The 26,158-nt window shown below is 35.1% G+C and overlaps 2 protein-coding genes across 2 annotated transcripts in view; both read right to left on the bottom strand.

The window, feature by feature from the left end:
• Nucleotides 1-15,219: 15,219 nt before the first annotated feature.
• LOC113509631 (leucine-rich repeat neuronal protein 3-like) lies at nucleotides 15,220-19,961 on the bottom strand. Its single transcript, XM_026892996.3, has 2 exons — nucleotides 18,780-19,961; nucleotides 15,220-15,698 (listed from the first exon to the last, which is right to left on the bottom strand). Exons 1-2 carry the CDS (start codon nucleotides 19,889-19,891, stop codon nucleotides 15,458-15,460), a joined length of 1,353 nt encoding a protein of 450 aa, XP_026748797.1. The 5' UTR covers nucleotides 19,892-19,961; the 3' UTR covers nucleotides 15,220-15,457.
• A 5,776-nt stretch (nucleotides 19,962-25,737) lies between these two features.
• LOC113520208 (integrator complex subunit 7) overlaps nucleotides 25,738-26,158 on the bottom strand; it is a 36,119-nt gene continuing 35,698 nt past the window's right edge. The window contains exon 17 of the mRNA XM_052898851.1: nucleotides 25,738-26,135. Coding sequence (XP_052754811.1) covers nucleotides 26,079-26,135 — 57 coding nt within the window. The 3' untranslated portion in view covers nucleotides 25,738-26,078. The remainder of the gene's footprint in view (nucleotides 26,136-26,158) is intronic.

The following is a 26,158-nucleotide window of genomic DNA, read 5'->3' as shown; positions in this document are numbered from 1 at the left end:
AAGTTTGTGGTCACGTGATCTGACCCGGTATTTTTTTTTATTTTGTAATAAGCCCCCAATATATAATTCATAGCGCTTTCTTACTTCTAAAGTCGAGACATAGTGCTTTATAAAACACAAATAAGGATTATATAGATATATAATCCTATCTCGATCGCTTTTTATTTTTTATGGTAACTTTAATATGAACAAGGAAAGAAGTGAACAAGTTGTACTTCAAAAGGGGAATAAAGAGGTTTCTTTAGAGATTTCTTTAGAGTTTTCAGTGGTATAAAAGAAAAAAAAAACTTGCCTTCCATTGTTTATACGTGTGTTGTTATGACTTGTCGAGTGGTCTATCACTAATCATATTTTCACAGAAATCAGTTTTGTGTATCTTGAATGTGTCATCTTATCGTCATCATCACTGATGATATCTTTTTATCATCGACTGACAACAAATTGTTTATACCTAATAGAAGCTGCATAAGATTTTTTTTTACATACATACATACATATCTGTCACGCCTGTCTCCCATTAGGGTAGGCAGAAACAATGGAACGCCAAATGCTTCGATTCGAACAAACCTCTTTCGCTTCTTCCACATTCATCAATCTCTTCATACACGCTCGCCGGTTACGGGTACTTTTAATTTGGCCCTTCATCAGCACGTCGCCTATTTAGTCGACATACGTCCGTCTAGGGCGGCCCCTACCGATATCTCCATACATTCTTGCTGGATAAATCTCTTTCGTATTTTTTTTTTATGTAGATAATTCTTTAGAGAGAACATGCAATCATATTTCGTTCTGGAATCCAACATATTATGTCATTTATTACATTTATAAAAAAAACTTAGTTGAATTGAATTTTTATACAAAATTGCTTTTAGCCCTTTGAAATTTAAGACGTTCTTGATCTCAAACTCGTATTCATGATAACAGTATGCATTTTTTTTTTATAATTTTACTATATTTTAATTAGAACCCATTTTTTTGATGGGTGAAAGTGAAATGGTAACCCTATATAGAGATCACAGACAGTCACTATCTGTGATCTAATCAGTGAAAATGACTTTATATACATCATTGTAGTGGCTGACGTCAATGATCAAGATTCACTATCTTTTTTTTTTTATGAGTAAAAATGGTATGGTAACCACGCCTGCGCTAACGGGATACGCTGGCGGAGCACTAGTGAGTGGTGATCGATGAGGATGAAATCAGGCCAGTTAGCCCATCATGATGAATTCATCAGGAATTAACCATGATAGTTTCCAGGGGGAACCGCGAGGAGGTCGACCCGGTTGGGTATATTGCTAGCAATGGGATTCTCAATCTCCATTACTAACAATCCCTTTCCCCCCTGAAGTATAATTGTGTTAAATGTATCCAGAATGATGTCTAATGAATATCGAAGTAACAACTATCGAAGTATTTAGTGAATGTGACAAGCAGCAAACTAGAGCAAGATAAGTTTAGTATAATACGCTTACATATCGACTCACAGTATATAGACTGCAGTACAGCGACGCCTGTTATTAAACCACTGTTGAGTATTAGTATTTGCAACATTTTTTTTAAATTATTTCAGCCGTTAACTGTCCACTGCTGGACATAAGCCTTCCCCATAAGGGGAGTTTTGTCAGTACTTGCCACGCTTGGCAGACGGTTTGCCAATCGCGGTTTTTAGATATGTTCTAAGAGGGACGCTGCTGTCCATCTCTCGTCGTCCCTTAGTCGCCTCTTACGATACCCACGGGAAAGGAAGGGGCGACTCATTCTATGCCGAGGCACACAAGACATTTATTGTAACCATATCATAGATTAATAATATTTATTCCTATTTATAGCAAGCTTCGCGAACTCCCACTTATATGCCTTGTAAATATGCCTTAAATTTTTTATAATGAATATTAATAAATGTAATTTACATATGATCACTAAAGAGAGAAATTAATAAACATTAAACTGAATCAATTATTCTGTGATGATCACAAATCCTTCATCAAAGGTGATGATACGAGGCACATATCCTTGCACAAGATTTGTCATAAAAAATATATAAAATAAAGCGTTATACACACTCATCAGTGTCGACACGTGATTATTAGTTGTATAGTATTATCAGTTGTATTGTGTGAAAAATTACTAGTGTATGGTTTAACGTATGTGCTGTTAAGGTCACGGAAGCGCGTTAGTACTGAAGTGAATAATAAATTCCATCGGATACATCGCACAGCGCCATCTATTCTCAAATTAAGTAAGCTTGTACTAGACAATTGACACGCATACCTAAGTACATTTTATTTTTATGATTATATACATATTATACGTAGATAACACAGGTGTACATAACTAGATTATGGCATTAAGGCCGAGACCGAATTTATTTTATGATACAAGTTCCAAAGTAATGTCAATATTTTTTAATGAAGTAATTACAGGTTTAATTTACATGTAATTAGATCGAGAAAGTTCGACTAGTTTCGGCATCATTTCGTGACCCTTAATCATGAGCGGCTGTAACACGAGCGCGATCCTGATATATTATAATGTAATTACCTAATTAGCCAACAGTTATTACATTAAAATGTAATGTGTGTTTACAAAACATTTAAACAGTGTCATTATTATTTCGTATGGGGATTGCAGGGGAAATTTATTGCATCTTCGTAGTCTATACATTAGCTTCTTTAAAGATTCTAAAACACATTAATACTCCATGAGATTATTTAATAAAATCATACTTCTAACGTTATGGTATAAAAGTGATATGAAACCAGTATCGCAATAGTTTTGATGCTGACGGGACCGCGACTTCAACAAATGCCTATAATCAATAATAATTCTAATGGATTAAAAAAAAAAATTACTTTCATGAAATTGATATTATAAAGTTATTTTATATATGTATATTAATATGTAAAATAGCTAAAATATACATTATCGTTTCGGTGACCAGTGTGCATGGGCCCTAAGGCGGAAAACTTTTGCATGGCAGTATGATTTTCCGCCTAATATGAATACATAAACAATATTAGAATTATGATAAATAGTATCATATTTGATATCATTTTAGTATATCATAAATACTGCATAGTCACAGAGTTAGTAAATAAATGTAATCCCTTTTAAATTTGAATTTAGAACTTGATATTCGTTTTAAGTATTTATTGCATTTTACACTTTTTAATAGCCAGGACTTTTTGTTGAAGATTTAAAAAAAAATGTCACACATGCCTGTCTTTTGATTAACTTAGATTGTTATTAAGTTTTCAATTTAAAACTTCAAAAATATAAATAATATGTCATATAAATCATACGTAAGTGTTGCCATGTTGGGGTATTCAATTAGGTTCCAAAATTAAAACTGCATGCTTTTTTTTATTGTAATATTTTTTCTATTAGCTGCGAGCCCACTCGCACAGGTGTACGGCACGCTTGTGTTAAATAATACTTGTTGCTATGACGATGCCGCTATTTATCGGCATAATTATTAAATTAATAGATAAATCGTTTGATTGGTACAAATGAACACACAATTACACTGTTAACAAAGAGAAAGTCACACACTGTTTTGTTTCAATAACACCTTCCACCAAGGTTAGCTTTGTGTACGTCTCTGGTGTTGCAAGCGTTTATGGCAGCGTTTTTTATGTGTGAAGATGCAATGGTTACCCCGCCTGCGCTAACGGAATACGCTGGCGAAGCACCAGTGAAGGGTGATAGATGAGAATGAAAACAGGCCAGTTAGCCCATCATGATGAATTCATCAGGAATTAACCATGATAGTTTGCAGGGAGAACCGCGAGGAGGTCGACCTGGTTGGGTATATTGCTATCAATGGGATTCTCAGTCTCCATTACTAACAATCCCTTTCCCCCTAAAGCGTTGCCAGTTTGGGTACCTTTTTTTGCAATTTGGGCTAAAAATTTTTTGTTCGCGATATTTTGTAGAAATAAATGGAAGAAAAGTTTAATGGGCTTGGAGAATTTTGGGTAAATTTTTTGGCAGCTTTATGATATATGTATGAAAGTAGCAAAATAGAAGATGGGATAATACAAGGAAGCTAAAAGTACAACATGGAATCGGGCTTTATCGTCTTTTTGTGATTTATGGTCAAACTTAACAAAAATTGAGGGTAAAATCGATTTGGAGAAAAAATATTTGACACAATTAAAAAAATAATAAATAGTATCTAGCAACCCCGATTCCTGGGCTTCGGTGATTTCTCCCCATCAAGCGGGCCGTATATCTTATTTTTTTTTTATGGATGATAATGGAATGGTAACCCCGCCCGCGCTATCGGTATACACCGGCGGGGCACCAGTGAAGGATGATAGATGAGGATGAAGTAGGTCAGTTAGCCCATCGTAACGAATTCAACGAGAATAGTTCACGATGGTTTCCAGGGGGAACCACGTGGAGGTCGACCTAATAAGGCATATTGCTAGCAATGGGGCTGTCAAACTCCATTGCTAACAATCCCTTTCCCCCTGTATGTCTTATTTGGCAGCTTCGTATTCGAATAAAACTTGTTGATTACAGACAAAGTAAAATGGGTCATGGACACGGAACAATAAGTTATCTCGGTCTAATATGAATTGCTAAGCTTTGAACGAAATTGTTTTATTAATTTATTTTAAAGATGTAGGTATTAATGGAGCCGAAACATAAAGTAATATATCTAATATCTATAACCTGATATAGGATACCAAGAATTGTAATAACGATTATGGTATTATTGTTTATGATAACTTATTTATTCTCAGTATCATGCATTATCATATCTGGTTATTTCTATTTACAAATATCAGGTGATTTATATATTAAGCTATGTTTATCAATTGATAAAATAGGTAAAGAAAAATGGGAAAAATATAGTTGAAAACGGTTAATGAAAAGACAGATTTTGAATGGAAGTCGTAAATTAAATGTTTTGAATAGAAGCCATTGATTAAAAAGACGTTAATGGAAACTAACTTATTGAATGAAAGCCATTAATGTTTATATTACAAATTCTGAATGGAAATCGTTAATGACTTGTTTTTATTTCAACTCGGATTTAACAAATAGTTATTGATTGATAACTGATATACATATATATTTTAATTATCAAGTATATGTTTGTATTTGCGTAAGTCGGTTAATTTCAATAGTGCTTTGAGACATTTATAACATAATTGGTTTTTTTTACACAACTTAGAATGGCAAACAATCTGACGGCCCATCTGATGGAAAGTGGTAATCGTCGCCTATAGACATGAGCAGTACCATGCACATAACAGAGTATACTGTTTCGCTCATGATACCCCCCATGCTTTGCCATTTCTGAGGACTCAGGTGTTATTCCTCTGCACCCAGTAAATTCACGCCATATCCCACCCTTCAAACCGAAACACAGCCATGCAAACACAACTGCTTCACGGTTGAAACACGAATGGGACAGAGGTACCCAAGCAATCGACTTTTGTACAAAGTCTCCCTCATTATTTATTTATAAATTGCTCACAATACTTACAGTATCCCAGAACGTTTAGTGAGCCATAGGTTTATTTTACAAATTTAAAACTACAAACTTTGGCTTGGTTACAACGTTACAGGGCTACGATCTGTTTATCAAGTTTTTTTTTTTAAATAACCTTGATAATCAATATATACAGGACTGTACTACAGATAACCCTATATCGTAGGTACCACGATGACAGACACGTAGATTAGGTAGATGCCAGGCTAAGATAGTGCGGTGCATTTTGGGATGTTTATCTGGCTATTTAAACATTTCATGGTCTTGTTAAATGTAGTTTCTGATTTTAAGTAAAGTATCGATTTTTTTTTAATTTATGTGAACCGGGACGTCTCAGTTCTATTTAGTAGAAAGTCGTAGTTAAAAATATCGATTTTTAACAAAGATCGAAAATATGTTGACGTCTAAAAAAAGGAAGTTACACAGAGAAATAACAAAAAGAGAAATCACTACTTAAAATTAAAATTAACCCAATGTTAATTTTTTTTAATAAAAGGAAGATAACTAAATAGAAGATAAAGTCCAAAAGACCGTTAAATCGACAATGGAATGTTACGGAGACGCAAATCTTCGCGCGTATTGCTTGTGTTTAAACGGAATTTAAATGAAATGAAATATAATGAGTTTATTTGCATTAAACAGTTTAAAATTATTACAAGCCACGTGGTATTATTTTGGCGCCTGTTTAATTGCCTCAAAAGATGTAGGCATGCAAATATTTTACATTTTATATATATAAAAAAAAACCGGTAAACAAAATTATAATTCAATTACATTATTTAAATTGACCTTACATATTAAAAGTCTAGATTATAGTGCATTATGTCATTTATACATATATTTACACATAACAACTAATACAATAAATTTACAAAATAGAAAAATGTCAATAGAAGGGGTAAAAAATAATTAAAATGTTACACTTAATTTTCACATATACATGTATGTATGGGGGAGGCTTCTGTCCAGCAGTGGACGGACAATGGCTGAAATGATGATGATGTTGACATGTATGTAGGTACATGTGTGCGCAGTGTGTGATCTGGATTACCCATACAAACGTAAAATTATCTTACACGTAAACAAACTCTTTACAGCAGATAACATTCTAAACCTAGCTGCAGAATCATTAAAATGGCGTTTCAAAAGACCTTGTAAACAAAAGTCTATTTGAATAAACATTATTTGTTTAAGACTAGATGGCGCTGCGATCGTTAATTGTTTATTATGGTAATAACTTTCATGTCTAATGATGATTTACCTATATCTATTTTTATTCTTAGTAAAATAATAAAATTGTAACTAGAGGTTCTATGCGTATGAGAGATATTTAAAAAACAACAATGATGTAAGGGATCTAAACGAAGCAATTGAAACCAAAACAATTTACCAGAGGGAGACTTTGTACAAAAGTCGATTCTTTGGGTGCCTCTGTCCAATTCGAGTTTCAACCGTGAAGCAGTTGTGTTTGCATGGCTGTGTTTCGGTTTGAACGGTGGGATATGGCGTGAATTTACTGGGTACAGAGGAATAACACCTGAGTCCTCAGGAATGGCAACGCTAGGAGGGTATCATGGGCGAAACAGTATACTCTGTTATGTCCATGGTACTGTTCATGTCTATAGGCGACGGTTACCACTTTACATCAGGTGGGCTGTCAGCTAGTTTGCTATTATAAGTTATATATATAAAAAAAATTTTTTTTGGATTTTTGTCCGTCTTTTGGTATATTTGTACTGGCATCACGAATGAAGCACTTTTCACTATTCAGAAATACAACGGTGAAAAGTGCTTCATTCTTTCTAACTTAAAATCTGGTATATCTTGATACACCAACAAGAAGTGACCTATTTTATTGTATTTCATACTTCTAAAATCCACGCATACGAAGTAGCGGGCAATAGCTAGTCGAATGATAAACATATAGAGCTAAGTACAAGGATTTTCTTTGTAAGAAATTATATACCTAAATCCTTGTGCTTACTATGTATAATGTAATCATATCAAATATTACTGTAATCTTATCAGATAACATCAGTACTATTTATCCGTATAATACATCTAGTTTTTTTTTTACGTCGCATCAATATAATGTATATACAGGGTGTAAAGAAGAGGTTGGCAAAAACTGAAACAGTAAATTCCAACAATTTTTTTTTTTATGGGTGAAAATGGTATGGTAGCTCCGCCTGCGCTAACAGGATACGCTGGCGGAGCACCAGTGAAGGGTGATAGGTGAGAATGAAAACAGGCCAGTTAGCCCACTATGATGAATTCCATCATGATAGTTTCCAGGGCGAACCGCGAGGAGGTCGACCTGTTTAGGTATATTGCTAGCAATGGGATTCTCATTTTCCATTACTAACAATCCCTTTCCCCCCAAATTCAAACCATTAGTCTGAACTGAAAACCTGATATTTGTTTTTAAATCCTATCGCGATGCGCGGAATTAGCTGTATAAGGTCAACGTCACGAGCGTACGAAAACTACCTACGAAGAAGCGCCTTTGACCGCGCGGTGTAGATATTCCGCGTCACGTGGAGTACAGTACGTTGTAAAATTTCGAATACATTGCGCGGCGTCAATACTAAGAATCGTTAATTATATGATGGTGGTGTATTACCGATGGGAAAATAATCTGCCATGTAATTCAGACTGTTCATCTGAATCAGCTGTTTTCGTTTTGGCCAACATGTCCCTTCCACCCTGTATATATACTTATAATGGATTTCATAAAATATACTAGCGGCCCGATACGTGATTCACTACGTATAAAGTGAAATAATAAAAAAAAAAATTAACATCAATATCGCTGACAATTTGCTTTAATCGAAGCACGCCCAAAATGAAATGACCGCATGAATGACATCGACAACATTCTTGTACTGTCAACACTGAAAAAAGTTTCGATTTGACAGCACAATCCTAATCTTAAAAAAAGTTTGAATTTGACACAAAAATCCCCATTAACAAAATGATCCGCCATTTATTGAATTCATTTGTTACAAAAAATGTAATAAATGAAGAACCGTTCGACCGATTTTGTGCAAACTTCACATAAACCATCTACTAAATAGTCCGAACAAAGACTAAACATTTATTTATATTTATATAGGATAGGTGAGCCCGTTCTTGAGTTATAAAATTTATATATATATATATATATATATATATATATATATATATATATATATATATAGAAATTATGAAATCATGGAAGTTATCGTATATTTTAACAACTATACATGCTGCGTCTCCCGTGATTTCGTGTTTGAATTGACCGAAAATAGATATATATATCCAGGTAGAAGCGACACTGTTGTTTGGATCGTGTTCACTTCAGAAATGTTTAATAACTCTAGGATCAGAAGCCGTAGCTTTCAACGATAGACAAAGACATTTCATGCCCATCCTGGAATTTTTTTTTTAAATATGCCACAGATTAAGATGCGTTAGTCATTTCTATGCTATATTTGTACCTCGACTAGCGACCTAGGGTTGTTTTTTTTTTTGATAAATGATAATGGAATGGTAACCCTGCCCGCGTTAGTATACGCTGGTGGGGCACCAGTGAGGGATGATAGGTGAGAATGAAATGACAGGTCGGTTAGCTTATCGTGATGAATGCACCAGGGATCCAGATTGGTGGTTTCCAGGGGAGACAGCGTGGAGGTCGTCCTGACAGGGGATATTGCTAGCAATGGGACTGATAGTACGTATTACTAACAATCCTTTCCCTCCCAAAATGGCAGGTCAGTTAGCCGCCATGAACTCACGAAGAATTGAACAGGATGCTTTCCATTGCTAGCAACGGGGCTACTGATCCCATCATAAAAAATCTCTTTTAAAAAACCCTTCAAAGAGTTGTATTATGCGGCCTATCCTAACTATTATCTTATTGGGGGAAGGGATCGTGAGTAATGCGGGCTACCAGTCCCATTGCTAGCAATACAGCCTGTCAGGTCGACCTCCACACGGTTCCCCCTACAAACCATCGTGCTGAGTTCCAGGTGTATTCATCACGATGGGCTCACTGACCTGCTTTTTTATTATTTACCTATCATCCCTCACTGGTGCCCCGCCAGCGTATACCGTTAGCGCAGGCGGGGTTGTCACTCCATTCATCAGCCATTAAAAAAAAACTTAATATATAAAAACCCCGTGTTACAACGTTCGTTCATGTTCATCTCCGGAACTTCTCGCTCGTTTTAAGTTACGATTTTGTAAATGTGTATTCTATGACTTGACTTGAGAGATAGGGAAATTTTTATGTCAATAAGAAATGGATCCAGTAGGTGGCGGTGAGGAGCAAAACATTTGTCTAATCTGTTAACGTATTATAATATTCGTGTGAGTGTCACTTCTACCCAATATTGTTTATCCTTACAACAGCAATGTCGGTATGTTACAATTTCACGTTAGCATTATGCATGACCTCAGAGACGCCACGCACGAGAGATGTTGGGAGCTATCAATTAGTGTATCGTTCTCAATAGTATAAAAAAGAATAAAATTGGATCTGTTTTGTATTTGAGGCGTACAAAATCACAGCTAAATCCAAGTCTGTAAAATGTTTAGGAAACTACAAAAAATTAATATTTTCTCAAGAATATGGAACGATATTCTATATTTTTGATCAGATTGAAGAAAATTTGAATATTAGTAATAACTTGGATTTCAATTAATAGAATTTTTATTTATGAGAAATATTTGAGTACAGTGTGAAAATGAGATCGATTTTATGGCGTTTAGCTGTTTGTGGAATGTTGCGTTGGTTTGGTCATTTGGAGAGGATGGATGAAAGAAGAATTACGAAAGAGATTTATCGAGCAAGAATGAATGGAGATGTCGGTAGGGGCCGCCCTAGACGGACGTATGTCGACCAAATAGGCGACGTGCTGAAGAAGGGCCAAATTAAAAGTGCCCGTAACCGGCGAGCGTGTATGAAGAGATTGATGAATGTGGAAGAAGCGAAAGAGGTTTGTTTGAATCGAAGCATTTTGCGGTCCATTGTTTCTGCCTACCCTAATGGGAGACAGGCGTGACAGATATGTATGTATGTATGTAGCTGTTTTTGATTTTATAGGCCTCATTTGTTCTTCAATTCACTGAGTCAAATTACCCAGGTTTTAATAAATATCAATTTATTTATATATAATAAAGAATATGCTCAAATTGTAAGTGTTTGTATTCGCTTGTGCCTCTTGTATGCATAATTATTAAGTGTGTAATTTAAATAAGAAATGAAACCAATATAAAGTTAATTTTTGTATATATTTTTACGAAGTAGGTACAGTCAGACGTACACGTGGTTTTATTATAGACACGAGCACAAAATGTTTGCCTAACTATACATATTGTAAGCACAAATGATATTGTAATACATTGTATAACAATTTGTACACTTTTGTATTTTTTAATATATATTAGTAATTATATTACATGTTTTTTTTTTTTATTTTACAAAGAAATAAACAGAACTCCTCAGGTTTTCCTCATTCCCTTTTAACGATGTATGCCCCTTGCTATTTTAAAACCAGATTTACCAGAGGGAGACTTTGTACAAAAGTCGTTTGCTTGGACACCTCTAGTCCCATTCGTGTTTCTACCGTGAAGCAGTCGTGTTTGCATGGCTGTAATGTCAATGTCAATGTTATGGTATATCTATTATTCATTATATTCTCTGAAAACACTATATAGAGGATAACTATTTCAGTTTTTTTTTATACAACTTAGAATGGCAAACAAGCTGATAGCCCACCTGATGGAAAGTGGTAAAAGGCCAACTATAGACATGAGCAGTACCATAGACATAACAGAGTATACTGTTTCGCCCATGATACCCCCCATGCGTTGACATTCCTGAGGACTCAGGTGTTATTCCTTTGTACCCTGCAAATTCACTGCCATATCCCACCCTTCAAACCGAAACACAGCCATGCAAATACAGCTGCTTCACGGTTGAAACACCAGAGGGAGACTTTGTACAAAAGTCGATTGCTTGGGTAACTCTGTTCCGTTCGTGTTTCAACCGTGAAGCAGTTGTGTTTGCATGGCTGTGTTTCGGTTTGAAGGGTGGGATATGGCGTGAATTTACTGGGTACAGAGGAATAACACCTGAGTCCTCAGGAATGGCAACGCATGGGGGGTATCATGGGCGAAACAGTATACTCTGTTATGTCCATGGTACTGCTCATGTCTATAGGCGTCGGTTACCACTTTCCATCAGGTGGGCCGTCAGCTTGTTTGCCATTCTAAGTTGCATAAAAAAAAAAAAAAAAAAAACGAATGGGACAGGTATCCAAGCAAACGACTTTTGTACAAAGTCTCCCTTTGGTAACTTTTTCAGTTAACGATAAGGTACCTACTGTTTGTTGTACCGATTTGGTTACTCGTTTAATATTGTGTCACAGTTAAATAAAAACAAAAAAATAGTTAAACATTATGTCTACATTTGACTGGTTATGTTTTAACTGTGACATATTAAAGAAATCTAATTACATATTAATAATTATTTAATACAATTTAGACATCGACTAGAACGTTTATTTATTTATAAATTTTTGTCCATTCACTTACAGTTTAAATATTAGATTATAACAGAAGTGTACACAGGCGGACTTATTCCTTATAAGGATCTTCCAGTCAACCTTGGAATTCGAAAGGAGATAGTGTCTATAGGGTTTGTATATAAAGCATAACATATGGTATATGGTGCAAAAATAATACAATAAGTAATAAATTATTAGTAGCTATATATAATGCCTAGTTAGTAACAAAACATAAATATTTTTTACTAACTCCTGACTCATTCGACATTATTTCTATTATATACAGGTAATTTATGAATATATTTTTTTTAATTAATTTTTTTTATTATTACCATAAATATACCATGCCATGGATACTTAAATTCTAATTTAATTGGTTATGTTTTTTAAAACTGGTGAATATGGTTTGGTAACCCCGCCTGCGCTATACGCTAGCAGGAGACCAGTGATAGGTGAGGATGAAAGCAGATTATTTAGCCCATCGTGACGAATTCAACAAGAATTAACCACCATAGGTTTCTGTGGGAACCGCATGGAGGTCGACCTGATAGAGTTAAATTGCTAGCATTGGGGCTATTAGACTCCATTACTAACAATCCCTTTCCTCTCTTTTGGTTATGTTTTAACCAATCGATCATAGCCGATGGTGTCTCATTGCTGTGCAATATTCCTTCAACTGCTTCCACCATGCACGTTTGGCCAGCGAGCTTTATCAGTGTTTGTGGAAGGTCGTCTCTCATATATAAGTCAGAGGGAGACTTTGTACAAAAGTCGTTTGCTTGGGTACCTCTGTCCCATTTGTGTTTCAACCATGAAACAGTTGTGTTTGCATGGCTGTGTTTCAGTTTGAACGGTGGGACATAGTAGTGAATTTACAGGGTACAGAGGAATAACACCCGAGTCCTCAGGAATGGCAACGCATGGGGGGTATCATGGGCGAAACAGTATACTCTGTTATGTCCACAGTACTGCTCATGTCTATAGGCGACGGTTATCACTTTCCATCAGGTGGGCCCTCAGCTTGTTTGCCATTTTAAGTTGTATAAGATAGTTTTTATATTTTAATAACATGGTAAAAATAATTATATTGTTATAAGTACATTATAAAGACTAGATAAATACTGATAACTAAGGCTTAAATGATTATTTGAAAATAAATTATTAGAATTCTTTAAATTAAACTACCAAGAACTACAATTTAATCACAGATATTTATTGAATTTGTGCAGATATAAAATATATAGGTAGATATGAATATACGTATTATATATATCTACTTGTTATGTCTTATTTATCGGAATACAAACATGTATCTAAGGGGGGGAAAGGGATTGTTAATAATGGTTGACCTCCACGCGGTTCCCCCTGGAAACCATCATGTTTAATTCTTGTCGAATTCATCATGGTGGGCCAACTAACCTGTATTCATTCTCACCTATCATCTTCCACTGGTGCCTCGTCGGTGTATACCGATAGCGCGGGCGGGGTTACCAATCCATTTTCAACCATTAAAAAAAAAACATGTATCTAAGAGACTGTCATTATATTAATCTTGATTTCTCTAGAATCTGTAATATTTTTTTTTAAAAGAAATCAAGCCTTTTTTTTATTTAAGGTTATTAACTGTAAAAGTGCGTTGATAGATCAGTCGGGATATCATTATAATTATAATATTTATTATATTCTAACTTATTATCTATTATACACTCCTCGCAAAAATTAAGGGAACATAAAATTTTTTGAAATTTTTAGGTGATTTTCAACAGGCTGTATTTCAGTGAAAAATAATCGTACAGGAAATTTAAAAAAAGGGTTTTGAAGCTTGAAAACTCTAGTTTTCAGATTTTTTGGTGAAAAAATTTTTTGAGCTCCGGTTTCCATGCAATTCTTAAACAAAGCTGAAAATAATTTTTTTCAAAATTTTCTAGGTTTCGTTTTTCACTCTATGGGCATGGAAAAATTTTTTCGAGCTACTCCATTGTATAGGTCTCTTAGCGTGTTTATTCAGCTTCAAAAATCGCTTTGGATGGCTCAATTACGACCATTTGTCTCCAAAATATTGAACTTTGAATGCAAAAGCATCCTTTTCCATGCAACTGCTAATATCTCTGGAACTACTGGTCTATTATGGTATGGAAAATTTTTAAGAAAAATTTTTGCTTGCTGTGCGACTATTATGGTATGGAAAATTTTTAAGAAAAATTTTTGCTTGCTGTGCGACCAGTAGTTCCAGAGATATTAGCAGTTGAATGGAAAAGGATGCTTTTGCATTCAAAGTTCAATATTTTGGAGACAAATAGTCGTAATTGAGCCATCCAAAGCGATTTTTGAAGCTGAATAAACACGCTAAGAGACCTATACAATGGAGTAGCTCGAAAAAAATTTTCCATGCCCATAGAGTGAAAAACGAAACCTAGAAAATTTAGAAAAAATTTATTTTCAGCTTTGTTTAAGAATTGCATGGAAACCGGAGCTCAAAAAATTGTTTCACCAAAAAATCTGAAAACTAGAGTTTTCAAGCTTCAAAACCCTTTTTTTAAATTTCCTGTACGATTATTTTTCACTGAAATACAGCCTGTTGAAAATCACCCAAAAATTTCAAAAATTTTTATGTTCCCTTAATTTTTGCGAGGAGTGTATTTTACTTATTATACATGCAGTTACTTAATGATTCAAACATAAAATTCACAGGTACACTTAAGTAGTTTATTTCTTAAGAAAACTAAGGTAACAATATAAAAATATGTTGTCATAGTGAGATTTTTTTTTATTTTAAGATAAGTAGCTATAAAAAAAAGAGAGTTTTATGGATGACGTAATATTGGCTTTTATATTATTTTATAATTTTCTAAAATAAATACTGGCACCAATTTTGGTTTCACCTTACACGAATTACAATAGTATTTGCTTTGTAATAATCTATCAAGTTTAAAAAGCGTTATTTTGCAACAATAAGCTTAAATTCCATTTTTTAATTTTATAATTTTTTTAATATGGCAAGATTATCCTCTGTCTCGCCATTTACGAGTATGTTTCGCTTGATGGCGACTTGTACCACTGAAAATAAAAAAAAAATAATAATAAACAATTATAAAAAAGTTTCACTTATCTTGTAATGGCGGGTTATACATAGCAAATACTATAATGAATCGTGTATAACGGAGTTTTTAATTCCCCGGTCACTCGATCTCCAAAAATGATCAGAGATATATAAAATTAACAAATTTAAGTGACCGCAACATTATTTTGTTTCACCAAAACTCGTTCTCGACATATAGATGCTGTTCCGCAAGTTTACGGCAGTGTAGCATCTCTCTTCGTCTAGCCGTCTACATTCTCGTTCGGAAATTGTAGACTTATAATTAATACGTGGGGCGCTCCACATTCCCCAATTTAATTATGTTGTCATATTAACCGAAAGCGTTGTATACGCTATGTATGGATTGAACATATTGTAATTGGCAAGCTTCCTCTTGGGTATACATTTTAATATCCACATCATAATAGTGAATGTGGCCACAAATAATGTGATTATAGATATAGCTACACCAATATATCGTTTTGTGCTCTTGCATATGAAGTATTTATCTTCGAGCTCGAATATCCGGCTGTTGTACAAGGATCGTGGTAAGGCGCATCTGAAAGAAAGAACGTGTTTTAAAATAACCTGTGTCCAGTTTTTTTTAATGGATGGAAATGGAATGGTCGGCCCGTCTGTACTATCGGGATAGGCTATCGAGGCATCAGTGAGGGAAGATAGGTGAGGATGAAGCAGGTCAGTTGGTCCATCGTGATGAATTCATCAAAAAATAACCACGATGGTTTCCAGGGAGAAAACCGTGTGGAGGTCGACCTGTTAGGGTATTTTGCTAGTAATGAAGATGAAATGATTGGGATGACTTAACTTCGTCAAAATAGATGTATTTATTCGACGTGCTGATTGATCTGCTTTCACCCTCCCCTATCATCTTTTACTAGTCTCTAGCCAGCATATAAAAATATCATCTAATAAGATTATTCGCAACTGTGATGAGTTTATGCAAAGCGGTCGATGTGATCTTATCTGAGAAACTTTTGAGATTAGCACGTCGTATTATCGGATGGATGGATTAAGTCACGTAATAAGTAAATATTGCTATGAGTTCATCAATGTACCAAGTCATTATAATGTCCGTTATTCTTAAGAATTTATTAATTCATTCTCTAGTGATACTCTTAACGATGAAGAATATTTTCATCCACGTCTATCATCAATTATCGGTACTCCATCAGCAAACACCGATAGGGTGAACTGGTTGCCGTTTCTTTATGATCAGTTTGAAAAAGAGCAGCATTTCATTTTTATTTATATAAATACATAACTATTAAGGGTACATATATCTAAATGTTTGGTTTAAACGAGTTAAGTAATTTAATCTTATTTACCAATTTAAAAGAAAAAGAGGATCTTACTTTTTAAAAGTCAGACTAAAGATGAAGAAATAGATAAAAAATTCCCGCGAAAAATAATGAATAGGGCAATGACCTTATTTTTTATTATAAATCATTACTATGAAGGCAAAAGTATGATGAATCAAGATTCAATAAAATTCTTATATCATCATGAATAATTACAACAATAGTGAGAAACAGATAAGAATAAAAAAATGTATAAATAAATATTTATGTATTCATAAATAGTTATACTGTAAGATATGCGAAGATTAAAAAGTGATGAAAGTACAATGACAATAAAAATGTGTCATGTAGATGTGTCATCGTGTTCATTTTAATCTAATATTATTATTGTTTATAATTTTCATTTTATCTAATACATATTTCGAAATTTTCAAAGATGACTCTGTACGTAGCTGAAAACTTCGTTCGCATCTCATGATAGGCATTATACGATTCTGGGGTGGGCAATAAAAGAAAGATCGAAATATTCATAATATGTATTCGAGGTTGAGTAATCTCTACTCTCTACAGTTTGTATGAAAAAAAAATTGAGTTTTTAGGTTTTTACAGGCAATGTTGCCAATTTTTTGTTTCATAAAAACCTTGCTTGGAATTCAACGAATTGTAAAAAAAAAAATGTTGAATAGGTCTAGCTTATGGTAGTCCAGCTGTCCTAGAGTTTTAAGCTTAGCAACACGTGCTGTCATTTATTTTTATTTGTATAGATAAGTGGTAAATTATTCATATTTTCACTTTATTGTACCACTTAAAAATAACAAATATAGTAAATATTAATGAAAAGTGGTACAACAGGTGGTCTTATCGCTAAGCAATCTCTTCCAGACAACTTTTCAGTAGAGGACGTTTTAAGTTAATAAAGAAATATTAAATTAGTTTTAACATTTTAATAATATTATAAAATATTCATTCTTTATCAAATATTTAAATTTAAAATACATAGATTGGATGGAGGAAACCACAGTCGTTTATTATGAAGCCTCATCTAAAAATAAAAAAAAAGTGTTTTAGTACATACTTGATTACTTGCTCTGTGGTACGTACCTAAGTACATTATGTACATTGTAGACCTACATATTTTATACTTATATTATGTAGATAGAGTGTCTCCCATACAAATGCTTCGAAAAAATCGGGTCAACATTTTTATACAATTTTGCATGATAAATAGTTATGAGTGGTTCCTTTATAACTTCCATATTTATTTTATTTTATAATTTCTGCATCTTTTTAATTCGTAGATACTAATTTTATTTATTAAATAGTACGTCAAGATACATTGTGTGCGTAAGTATATAGAACACTGATAAAAGAAAACGAGTCAGCTAATTTGACAATTAGCTAACAAATAGTTGACCCGTTTTTGAGACTCGAGGCTCTATCTACATAATCTAAGTGTAATAGATATACAAAGATTTTTTGTTTCCTATAAAAAATATTCATGTAAAAATATTACAATGTTTATTAATTAATATTTAATGTATTAATATTTTTATTAACTAAAATTTGTTATTCGCAAGTGATGTGCTTAGCAATGAACATTATTTCAATTGTTATTTTTTCTTTATTAACGACTTTTTTAAATTAATAGTTTGCAGTAATAATACGTATAATGGTATTTAATTCTCTTTTCCACTCAGGGTTTGAACTGAAGAAGAACTGGAACTGGAAGGGAACTCTTACAGAGTTAAGCTCGTCTGTTGTACACCATTATTTAATATATATTATATGTTTGTAATTTTTTGTGTACAATAAAGAATAAAGTAAAATAAAAATGTTGCATGCCAAGCTGGCTGAATGTTAAGGTTGCACAAAATATATAATATTACCTAAATTTACCACATTCATCGTAATAAATTTCATTTCATTTAAAAAGATCTATATTTACTTACTGGGCGCGTTTAGTTTTTGTTTACAATATCTAAACCTCTCATTCTTGGCCTCTTGTAAAATACCTTATGTTATATTCCATTAATTTTTGTAATAATTATTAATCCTATTAAAATGCGAAGGTTTATATATGTTTAACGATGGTTATTATATGTTTCTCTTTCACGCAAAAACTACTGATCGGATTTGAATAAAATTTGGTATACCTACGGGTAGTTTATATCCTAACTCAGCACATAGAATATTTTATAAATATTTATTTTATTCTATTCTATTTTATATACTGATTTACGCGGGTGAAGCTGCGGTATACAGCTAGTAATAATATAAATTATATAAATAACCAAAGTTTATTTATATTCATTCAAACTTACCTTACGTAGTCGTAGTCTTTGGGGTTTATCTGCAACCTCTTCACCCATACAATGTCGCAGTCACATACCCATGGGTTGCCTTGCAAGTCTAGGTGGAATAATCTACCAAAGGGTTTTAAAAGGTCTTCGTCCAGCTTCGACAGTCTCGATCCTCTGAGCGACAATTTCTCCATAAGGAAATCGTCGGCATCTTCCAACACCTCATGGCCAAATGCCAAACGACTGAAATACGTGAGATTCCTATTTCTCTCCAAATCCAAACTCAACAAACCGGGCAATGGAGCGAAAACGTAATCAGGAACTTCTTTGATCAGCAAATTGTTGAGTTTCAACCTCCTTAATCCTGGAACGTCCACGAAATCTTCCTCTGAAATTTCTTTGATTGGATTATTCGATAAATCCAAGTATTCCAAAGTAGTCGGGAGTTCGAAGATATCTTCCAAAGTGTTATCCGATATTGTTAACTGTCGTATATCGTATAAATCGGCGAAGAAGTTATCTGGAATTCTGTCGAGATCGATTCCTTTAATGCTCAGACTTTTGATCTTGTTTGTCAGTCCAAAGCCATTTCTATCGAATAAGTTTATCTCCATCATACTGGGCCCTAACCTGTTAAAGTCCAGTACAATTTTATTTAGATTGTTCAAATGGTGGAATCGAAGACTGCTGATTGCCGTGAACTTGTTGTTTGCCAGATTCAAATATTCCAATTTGTTCAAACCTCTAAAAACTTCTGGATCAATATATTCCAAGTTATTAAAGCTCAAATCCAAAATCTTCAGTTCAGGTAAAGCGAAGGCGGTCACAGCTATGTCTGTTATGTTATTCCTGTTCAGATACAGCTCGAGGAGTGTGTCCGAACGCAGCAAGTTCGACTTTTGTATACTTATCAAGTTGTTAGATGACAAATCTAGCGAGCACACCACATTTGGCAGAGTGTAATTGTTAATCAGTAGGTCTTGATTTTTAAACGAGCAATCAATTTCTTTACCTAGGTAATCTTCATTATTATTTCTATAACCACAAGTACAGATGTCGTCACACACGCTGATACTGTGGCTCGCGTAGCACTGTAACAAAATGATCGCGATAACACTCCAACTCGACATCATTTTGGATGTTAACTTGTGAAACTGAGCGAGCTATCATTTGTTTGACTATATGTAGCGGACTAGACGATAAGGCCATACGATAACTTCATAATTTAATCGTTTTTATACACAATTGTTTTTTTTTTATCTATTTCATGAATAGATAAAAATAATATTCAATCAATCTATAATAAAGTAGGGATTTATTTATTTATTTAACTCTTTATTGCACTATAAATAAAAATATACAATGACAAGTGAATAATTCAAATGAAATACAGTAACATAAATACAGATTGAAATATATACATAAAGGTACAAAAGGCGGTCTTATCGCTAGGGCAATCTCTTACAGACAACCTTTAGTTAAGGGAGAACAGATAGAAAAGGGCAGGTGGCGCAAGAGTGAATTAATAATTTTCGTGCATAAAATACAAAAACATGTAATGCACAAAAATATCAAATACATATAATTTATTAAACTACTTACTATAACAATATATATACATATATACACACACACACACACATATACATACACATACATATATACATACATATACACATATAACATACATAAACATACACATATAAATACATACATAGCACACACAAGGAAATATGACAAATCTAGTCCAAAAATTACAAAGGAGTGGAAAAGAGTAACTACAGTGAAAGAAAATGTGATTTGACTTGTCCTTTAAACGAAGCCAAGGATTGAGCACTCCGTATAGACGGTGGCAGTGAGTTCCATAAGCGCACTGCCTGAACAGAAAAGGATTTGGTGTAGTACACGGAGGTATGTGCTGGGGTTTTTAAACGGAGACTATTTGAGGTACGCGAAGTGTGACTCTGCACTTCACCGAGAAATGTAAATCGCTCTTTAAGATAGTGAGGTGTAAGAGGATTGAATAGAATGGAATAAAGAAGAGCCAATATGCCAATCTCGGCGTCGACGTATTGGGAGCCACTTGAGCTGAGTGCGAAAATTAGAGATGTGGTCGTATTTACGAAGTCCAAATATAAATCTAATACACAGGTTTTGGAGACGCTCAAGTTTATTAAGTTGGTCTTCGGTGAGATCAATGTAGCAGGTATCAGCATAGTCAAGAACAGGAAGGACAAGGGAGTGAGCAAGCGCAACTCTAGTGGCCATAGGTAAAAAATTACGTAATCTTCTGAGTGAGCCCACAATCGCAAAAACCCTCCTACTAATCTCTGTTATTTGGGTGCTCCAGGATAGCGTTCTGTCAAGATATATTCCGAGATCCTTTACAAAGTCTTTATAGTCCACAGATATCCCGTCGAACATTATGTTAGGTAGATTTTCCCAGCAAATTCTTGAAATATAGTTGAGGCAGGAAACTGTTTAACATAGCCATGAACAAACGGTCACAAGAAGACTGGAACAAATACACAACATCCAAAAAACAATATAAGAAACTCATACGCCGGAGAAAGCAAGAATGCTGGAGGCGTTTCTGTACAAACATAGAAAACAATAACCAGGCGATTAAAGTAAAATCATGTCTCTCTAATGAGAAAGATCATACAATAGGTTGCCTTAAGAAACCTGATAATAACTATACAAAGAACGACACAGAAACAACCGAATTGCTACTAACCACACATTTTCCAGGTTTCCAGACTACTGCTGAGTGGTCATGGGAACCATACAAGGAAAGGGAAACCAGCAGCTCGGACTGGGAAGTGGCAAACAGAGTTATAGATAAAGAAAAACTACTATGGGCAATCAGTACCTTTTTACCATTTAAAGCGGCAGGCCTGGATGGAATATTTCCAGCCCTTCTGAAATGGAGCGGGAGCATCATAGCTGACTATTTAGTACAGCTGTTCCGAGCGTGTATAGCTCACCGCTACATACCTTTGAAATGGCGTGAGGTAAAAATTATATTTATTCCTAAACCAGGTAGAGGAGATTACACCGTGGCCAAATCCTTTCGACCGATCAGTCTCACCTCGTTCTTTTTGAAAACTTTGGAGAGACTATGTGACAAAGAGATTAGATGCCAAGTCTCCTTGTGTAAACCTTTACACCCTAACCAACATGCTTACAGTGAAGGCAAGTCAACAGAATCGGCACTTCATAACGTAGTATCTCGAATAGGCAACGCATTGCAATCGAAGCAGCCAACCTTAGGTGCATTTATAGACATCGAAGGGGCATTCGACAAGACAAACTTTGCCAGTATAAGTCGGGCACTAGCTACACATGGAGTAGAAATAACACTTAGAGAATGGATACATAACATGCTTAAACAACGAGCTATACAATTTACTGTAAATACTACCACACGAGGAATCGTCGGTAGGGGCTGTCCACAAGGCGGCGTACTGTCACCACTATTGTGGAATATAGTCGTAAATGAACTCATAATAGAGCTCAACGATAACAGCCTCTACACGGTAGGTTATGCGGATGACATAGCTGTACTTTTAACAGGAAGCTTCGAAAGTACTCTGTGTGATCGCATGAGAGTAGCTTTTGACATAATTGAGAGATGGTGCGTACAGCATGAACTCTCTGTTAATCCTACAAAAACAGAATTAATCATGTTCACAAATAGAAGAGTTACATGTCCTTACAGGCTACCAAAACTCTTCAATACGGAACTGAAACTTAAGGAAGAAGTCAAGTATCTTGGCATAATACTAGACAGTAAATTGCTTTGGAATAAACATCTTGACTATAAACTTAACAAAAGCACAATTGCATTCTACCAGTGCAAAAAGATGCTAGGAAATAAATGGGGCCTTTCGCCAAAAATAACTCTATGGCTGTACAGGGCTGTAATCAGGCCAATGTTGGTCTATGGGGCACTAGTTTGGTGGCCGAGGACAAAACTATCGACCACTGCCGCCAAACTAAAAAGCTTTCAGAGACTGGTTTGCTCCTCTGTCAGCGGCTGCATGAAAACAGCTCCTACAACAGCAATAGAGTTGGCCCTTAACATAACACCCCTAGACCTGCACATACAGCAGGAAGCGGCCTTAGCCGCTATCCGACTAATGCATCTGGATCTATGGGGTAAAAATCACTACAGTCCCCACACTGCTATTCTGAACCAGGCAATCGAATATCAACCTTTGATTGCGGCTCCGTGTGACAGGACTCATAATCATTATATATTTAACAAAAAATACCAAGTACAAATAAAAGAAGAGGAAAAGGATCAATCCGGTGTACATGAATTACGCATATACACCGATGGCTCCAAAACTGAGAACGGTTCAGGAGCTGGAGTCTTTTCCTTAGACCTTAATATAAACATGCACATACCGCTTGGCGACCACAGCTCAATTTTCCAATGCGAATGTGTTGCAATAACCGAGGCTGCTGCAGTTGTACATAAGCTAGCAATAACTGGTTATAGCATTAGATTCTTATCCGACAGCGCAGCAGTACTAAAAACATTAAGAAACAACAAGACAAACAACAAACTAATAATTGAATGCCACCATTTACTGGATAGGATATCTTCCAATAACCGTATTATCCTCCAATGGATAAGAGGGCACAGTGGATCTTATGGTAACGATGCCGCAGACGAACTAGCTAGGAAAGGCTCAGGAACGAGGGTGGTAGGCCCGTATCCACTCCTTCCTCTTCCATTCTCACAATTTCGAATGTGGATTCGTCAAAGATCCTCTGACATACAAAACCAAAGATGGATACAGGCTACTGATTGCAGACAATCAAAATTGGCCGTACCTATGTTGAATCAACGACTATCAAAACGTTTATTACATCTAGACAGAAAAAACCTCAAAACCTCAAAACAATGATAGGGACAATAACGGGTCATTGTCCATTAAACAAACATCTATACACAATAGGAGCCACAGACAGCCCTCTATGTCGAGGCTGTTTCAACGCCGAAGAAACGGCAGCTCACGTAATCCTGGAATGTGAGGCTGTGGCCCATCAACGTTTAGAAATCCTCGGAACGGTGAGGTCGCTCCGTGAGGCCTGTGAAGAACCCAGGAAGCTTCTGCGCTTCTGGACGGAGCTAGGTTGGCTGCACTAGCCACGACTCATACGCACAATGGCCCAAATGAGAGGCTAAGTGCGGAAAATGGAGTCCCTTTCACATTCACATTCACATAGTTGGGGCTCCCGATAATAATAGCCTGCGTTTTATTAGGGTTTACAGTTAATCCAAATGATTTACACCAGCTCGAAATGTGTGCCAGATCTTTGTTTATTGAATATATCGCAGAGTCTAACTCATGAAATGGAGCGTGTGAGTAAATTTGAAGATCATCTGCATAAAGGTGGTAGGAAGAGCGAAGTTGAATAGTGATGGTGTTAATAAATAACGAAAAAAGTAATGGAGATAAGACGCCACCCTGAGGTACACCAGCTAGCGTGCGACACCATGATGAAAAGCTATCTTCAGTACGAATGCGTTGCTGGCGTCCATTCAGGTAACTTTGAAACCACTCGATTACGGCTGGAGATATGTTGAGAGAGCGCAATCTTCCTAATAATATATCAAAATCGACAGTATTAAAAGCATTACTTAGGTCTAACAATGTTAAAACCGTAAGCTGTGAGTTTTCCATACTATGACGGATATCGTCAGTGATTTTGACAAGAGCAGTAGTCGTACTATGACCGGCACGGAAACCTGATTGGAGGGGATTAAAAAGATCATTCTTGGATAGGAATTCATTTAGTTGTTGATGGACAAGTCGCTCGAGAGCTTTAGAAAGAAATGGAAGAATGGAAATTGGACGGAAGTCTGAAAAAGATGTTGGATTGGGTTTTTTAGGGAGAGGAAGTATGTGTGCGTTTTTCCAGACAGAAGGGAAAACTCCCGAGGACAAGGAATTATTGAAAACCAATGTAATAATGGGAAGAACAATGTCAAGAATGGGAAGGATCATAGTACGACTTATGTCATCTGGCCCCACAGCATTAGAAGTAATAGCTAGCAGGCTCTTCTCAACATCACAGTCCGCAACTGGAGGGATGATAGGTGAATAATGAAAAGGCAGGTTAGTTAGCCCATCGTGATGAATTCACCTATTCTATTTATTTATTTGATTAAAAAATGAATCATCATAATTTATTATTTTGTCATCATAGTGCAATATCCACGTATGTGACTGTGTGATGACGAAATACATATATCGTCATAGTCGTAAAATACTGACGGATCTGACGAATATAACATATATTCGTCAGATCCGTCAGTATTCTACGACTATGACGATTTCATGACAGCCACGTCAGACATTATCAAATATGTTGAAAATCAAAACCATGGCCTGTAATATAGTATAGTATAGGTACCTATATAATCTCTACTGTATTAAAGTAACAAGGTAAGAAATAAGGACAAACCTGGTTTACGTAGTCCATGCTTGTAGATTTTACCATCATATCAGTCGTTGACTGTCCATGTTGAACAAAGGCCTCCCCCCTGAAGGGGTTTTGTCAGTAGTTGCCACGCTTGGCTGGCGGGTTGGCAATCGCGGTTAGGCTTTGGTGATGTTTTGAGAGAGACGCTACTGCCCGTTCCTCGATCATTTAGTTCCCATAGTCGCCTCTTACAACACCCACTAGAAATTTCTTTCTAGTGGCGTATTCTATTCCGGGACCATACGGTCAATTATATTCAATAATATAATAATAATTAACAATATTATAATACCCCACTCCCCCCACAACTATATAGTTGTTCAGAATGTTACAAGACTGTATCAATTGGATGGTCATGGTCAGGACAAAACTCTCTAGACTGTAGACATCTGCTACGAAAATATTTATCAGAAGTTCCTCAAACGAAAAAATACAGGTTTTCCACGGGTAACAATAAAATAACCAAGATTTAAAGAAATACACTTTATTTCTTACCAAAATTGACCTAAGAACTGAACTGTATTCGAGTTTGAAGTACAAATGTATTGTTATATAGGTAATATTTATTATAAGGACCTTATAATTCTAATACAATTCAACATTCGTTATAGTATTTTATAGAAGACATATTTAATAGACATAATTTTAGTTTTTAGTAGATATATGTACCTATTTTAAATGCATTCATGACAAAATGTTAGCAACAATTTTCAAAACTAATTGAAAAATATTCATTATTTTAGATAAATTATTTTAAAAAATTATCTTGGGACTTTGCAATCATTTCGCATGAACTTTTAAAATGATTATAGTATTGTTTCAGTATCGTCCTCGATTAGCTTGTGGTATGCCTTTTGTCGTTGGGTCTTCGTGTGCCTGAAACAAAAATATATACAATA

Source organism: Galleria mellonella, unplaced genomic scaffold, assembly GCF_026898425.1.
Source record: "Galleria mellonella isolate WM207_F2 unplaced genomic scaffold, CSIRO_AGI_GalMel_v1 utg54, whole genome shotgun sequence".
NCBI classification, from domain to species: Eukaryota; Metazoa; Arthropoda; class Insecta; order Lepidoptera; family Pyralidae; genus Galleria; species Galleria mellonella.
The sequence above is the reverse complement of the archived record's forward strand: the minus strand, read 5'-3'. Positions and strand labels throughout refer to the sequence as shown.

Excerpts from the sequence above, each read along its gene's own strand:
- LOC113509631 (XM_026892996.3), bottom strand. The coding sequence starts at position 19,891 with ATGATGTCGAGTTGGAGTGTTATCGCGATCATTTTGTTACAGTGCTAC. Across the intron at positions 15,699-18,779 it reads AAAGACTACGACTACGTAAG|ATGCGCCTTACCACGATCCT; the intron begins GTAAGTTTGAAT and ends TCTTTCTTTCAG.